The 4,246-nt window shown below is 33.3% G+C and overlaps 1 protein-coding gene across 1 annotated transcript; it reads right to left on the reverse strand.

Moving 5' to 3' along the window:
- Nucleotides 1-2,548: 2,548 nt before the first annotated feature.
- On the reverse strand, nucleotides 2,549-3,100 carry LOC139494466 (toll-like receptor 6). Its single transcript, XM_071282626.1, has one exon. The coding sequence runs from the start codon at nucleotides 3,098-3,100 to the stop codon at nucleotides 2,549-2,551; it is 552 nt and encodes a 183-aa protein (XP_071138727.1).
- Nucleotides 3,101-4,246: the final 1,146 nt, after the last annotated feature.

A 4,246-nucleotide genomic window follows, 5' to 3' on the forward strand; every position in this document is an offset into this window, starting at 1 on the left:
TGACTATAGGAAAATTGAAATCATCGCGTTTGTCATAAATTTTGGTATTCAACCTACCATCAGTAGTCATTTCGAGAAAAAGGTCTAAATTTGAAGCAGATTTATCTGTGTCGGTAGAATTTTTTATTTCAAGTTCACTTGGATATATTCAAATATTTTTGTATGATTGGTCCGAAATTTTCTTTGATTGCGATTTTTTCTACGTCCATGAGAACAGTTTTCACAAACAGTTTTAGAAACTATATCCATAAATGTTAACAGAATCGGTTCTTGATATATTACTAATTCCCATGATATTATTATTTAGACCGAGAGGGCAGACTGTCTGTAATTTTTTAATCCAATTTAATTCAATTGTTTTCCGTGATCGTACAAACTTTAATTGAGATTCACCAGGCTGCCTATTTACTACTTCTAAAGGTTGAACTGTTAAATATTTAATAGGATGATTGTGCTTCTTAAGGTGTAAATGATACTTTTAAATTCATTGGGTCTTTTAAAAACGATACAGGTGTTCTTGCGTGCGTTTAGATAAATATCGTCCAGTTTGACCTACGTACTGAATACCGCATCCCGGTTTGCTTCATATGAGTAGAAACATAATACTGTTAGTTTTATATCAGTTTCAAAATTTAAAGAAAATGTGCGACCATTAAACGTGGACTTTACCGTATTGTTGGTGGAAAGACGGGGACTTTTCGATAGAAAGGTAACCACGATTTGTATTGTAAAAAATGTTAGCGGTGGTAGTATATTTAGATAAGCGACTACTAGCAGTTACTGTCATGCTAGCTCCAGACCTCAATTAAACTGATTGTAAGGTTATGTCTTCATCATATGAATATTAAGCACAATCATTCCCGTTAGGGGTTTAGTATTATACCATCATAAAATATATCAGAAGAACATAACCCGCGCCAACAACTGGTTTAAGAATAAATGTATTTAATTCTGATACAAAGACTCTATAAGTGAATCAATATTAAAGCCAACATATGCTATCTGTAATGATCTGACAACACTATTTTAACTATATCCTTCCTTAATAAGTCTGTTTGATGGTTTTGTTAGCTTTTGAGGTAAATACTGACATTGTTGTGCTTTGTAAAGAATATTACCATAAAAGATTGAATGTGAAATACCTGAACGTATAAGATGTCTGCACTTTGAGTTATATTTACGAATGCTGTCCTTGTTTCGATTAGTCGAGTTCTTGTCATTGAGCAATCCCAAACCAGTTAGTTTTACGACAAACTGAAGGTTGCACTTTGTAAATACAGCTTATTCTCTAAACACGCCTCTTTTGGGGAGAAAATTAATTTTGTTTACATACTGGTTCCCAGTTATGCTCTCTGTGTTCCATCTCACAGAGACATAACTTGGGAATGTTACCAGTAAATATACACGTGCATATTGTTTACATTGAAATCTGTGGTTACCTTTCATTTGAGGTAGGGGTAGTTAAGAAAATTAGTGTTAGGTTAAAGTCTGAGAAGTTCAGGGCATATAAACGTTGAAATTATCCCGCACAGCCCTATATGTTGACCTTTGAAAAAAAAATGGGGTGCATATGAACTTTCAATTTTAGGATAAGATTTTTTTCAAAACTTCATAGTAAAAGTGGTACAGTTTTAGCCGTAAAAGGAGTTCCGATGGGAAATTGCATTGTCAACATTTACAGAAATGCAACCTGAACGTTGCAAGTACTATACCTAAACCTCTGACTTATATGACAGTTATCTATAAATCTGTTATATTGAAAAACTTGGGTGCGCAAAAAATCAGACATAATAGGTATATGTGACAATATGAATAAAAAGATGTATATTACCCAATGAGACAAATATTTAAAAAAGATATTGTAGAATTGCAGTCGGAATTTATGAAAGTAAAACCATGTAGATCAAGGTACGATATTCAACAAGGAGCCTTAGGTCACACCGAGCTGCAAGCGATAAAGGGTTCAAAAAGTTACTTGTGTAAAACCAGTTAAACGGGAAAACCATCGGTCTAATCTATATAAAAAAACGAGAAACGAGAAACACTTATGAACCACATAAACTAAAGACAACAACTGGACATCCGATTCCTGACTATGGACAGGTACAAACAAATTCAGCGGGATTAAACGTTTTTATGGTACCAAATCTTCTCCCTTATCTAAAACAAAAGTGTAACATCACAACACAGAAAGACACACAATAAAATATCAATTGGAATGGCTTATCTCAATAAAAAAAAACCCGTAGTAACACAAATTGCCATACAATGAACAAATACATTTTATCTATTTATTTTTAGGATACATGATTTTAAAACAGGCATATTTGTAATTATACAAAGTCATGTTTTTATCTAACAAATCAATACATATTTTTATGTATAAATCTGCTTTACCAGTGACACGAATACACAATGTATTTGTGTTTAATCGTTAATCCAATAACCATCATATTAAATATTTCCTAGATGCTCACATTAAGAAATAAAAGTGTAACACGGTTGTAAAGCATTTTCTAAAATTTCGTATTCAAATTTATTGAAGTTATCATAACAGTGATGTCGTTGGATACCCCAATGGTTTTCTTAGTGTTTCCACTGCTGCCGTCCAGAACAGTTCTTCGCCAACGCCCGCAGGATATTTCAGACTTGATGCACTGTCTAGAAGGGCTCTGAGTTGATTCGTCATATGTTTAGAGTCAACACTTTTAAGCATGATCAATAAAACTACATCCCTTCCCTGTCTGCGCCTCCGCTCTTGAACGACATCAACTTCCCATTGACACCATTCACTCTTCGCAAAATCATTTGATAAAATAACAACAACTTTCCATGATTTCTCTAGATAGTTATTGATGTTTGCAGTAATTGATTCCCCGATTTCAAAATCTCTATGATGAATGCAAAGTTTCATTCCTTCATCTTGTTCTAGTTTCCTTAGACATTTTTGGTGAACCCAATGGCGGTCAGCATCACAATATACAACAAATGCATGATATTCGAAATCATCTGCATCCTGCAAGGGGAGATAACCTTTTCTTCTGTTGCTATTGATTCTCCATAGGTAAAGATAGTTTTTAATGTTTGTTTGACACTTCATTAGTATCGCAAATATCAAAGCTAATACTGCAGCAGACAATAACAAGATAATTACTGTGGTATAAATAGGATTCCATGGGGGACACTCCTTAGACGAGTTAACATACTTTTGAAATAAGGTTCCATCAAGCGCCGGTGGTGCCCTACATTGATAGAACGTTGGATAACTAAGAAGATTTACATTGGTTGTTTGAATCCATTCTGTAAACCATAGTTGATCACAAGTACAAACAAAAGAATTAAAGCTCAAATCCAGAACTGTTAACGAATTGAGTATGTCTGCTGGGAAAGTTTTTTTTATTTACGATGTTGATGAAATTATCTTTCAAGTACAGGTTTCTAAGATACGTCATATTTCGAAATATTTCACTACCATCATTCCAGTCTGTCAATCTATTTGAACTTAGGGTCAATGTTTCGAGTGATCTTAAATACGGAAAAACATTTTTCGGAAGAATATAAAGATTTGCTGAGGACATCAATAATTGTTTAAGCCTTACTAAAGGTGAAAACAGTTGTTGCATCTTTATTTCGTTTTTCGGGAAAACATTATTATTTAAGTTAAGAAAACTTAGATTTGGTGACAACGAAAAAAAGTATGTGTATTAAACTCATCTTGATTAAAATGGAAATTTGCATTATCCATACACAAATGTGAAAGAGAAGAACTATTGAACGTATAACCGTCAATTGTTTGCAAAGGAAACCCTATTTTCGAGAGTTCTACTGAATGTAAAACTGGTAGGTTTACGAATATATTTGACCGAATTCTCTTCATCGGTATTCTATTGAGTAAAAGCTTTCTCAAATTTGGCAAACATAGAAAAGCGTTTATTCTTATGTCTCCAATATTATTATCGCTTAAATCTAAAGTTTCTAATTTGTTTACTAAACTGATACCTCGTCTATTCTTTGTACACCATTCCGGAACCTTTGGCAGAAGATTTCATTCAAACGCAAGTCTACTAGATCCTTCGGAATGCCTGTTAAATCAATATGTTCAATCTCATTTTTATCTAAAAATAGTTTTTGCAACTTTTTTAATGGTGAAAATGTCGAACACTGTAGTTTGGGAAGGCTGTTACCTTTAATTTGAAGAGTGCGTATTTGATTTTCTGTAAAACTTGAAAACATGTCGATTGGCAGG

This window comes from Mytilus edulis, chromosome 11, assembly GCF_963676685.1.
Source record: "Mytilus edulis chromosome 11, xbMytEdul2.2, whole genome shotgun sequence".
In the NCBI taxonomy this organism is placed as follows: Eukaryota; Metazoa; Mollusca; class Bivalvia; order Mytilida; family Mytilidae; genus Mytilus; species Mytilus edulis.

What these genes read in the sequence shown, in the direction of transcription:
- LOC139494466 (XM_071282626.1), bottom strand. Translation starts at nt 3,100, where the DNA reads ATGAAGTGTCAAACAAACATTAAAAACTATCTTTACCTATGGAGAATC.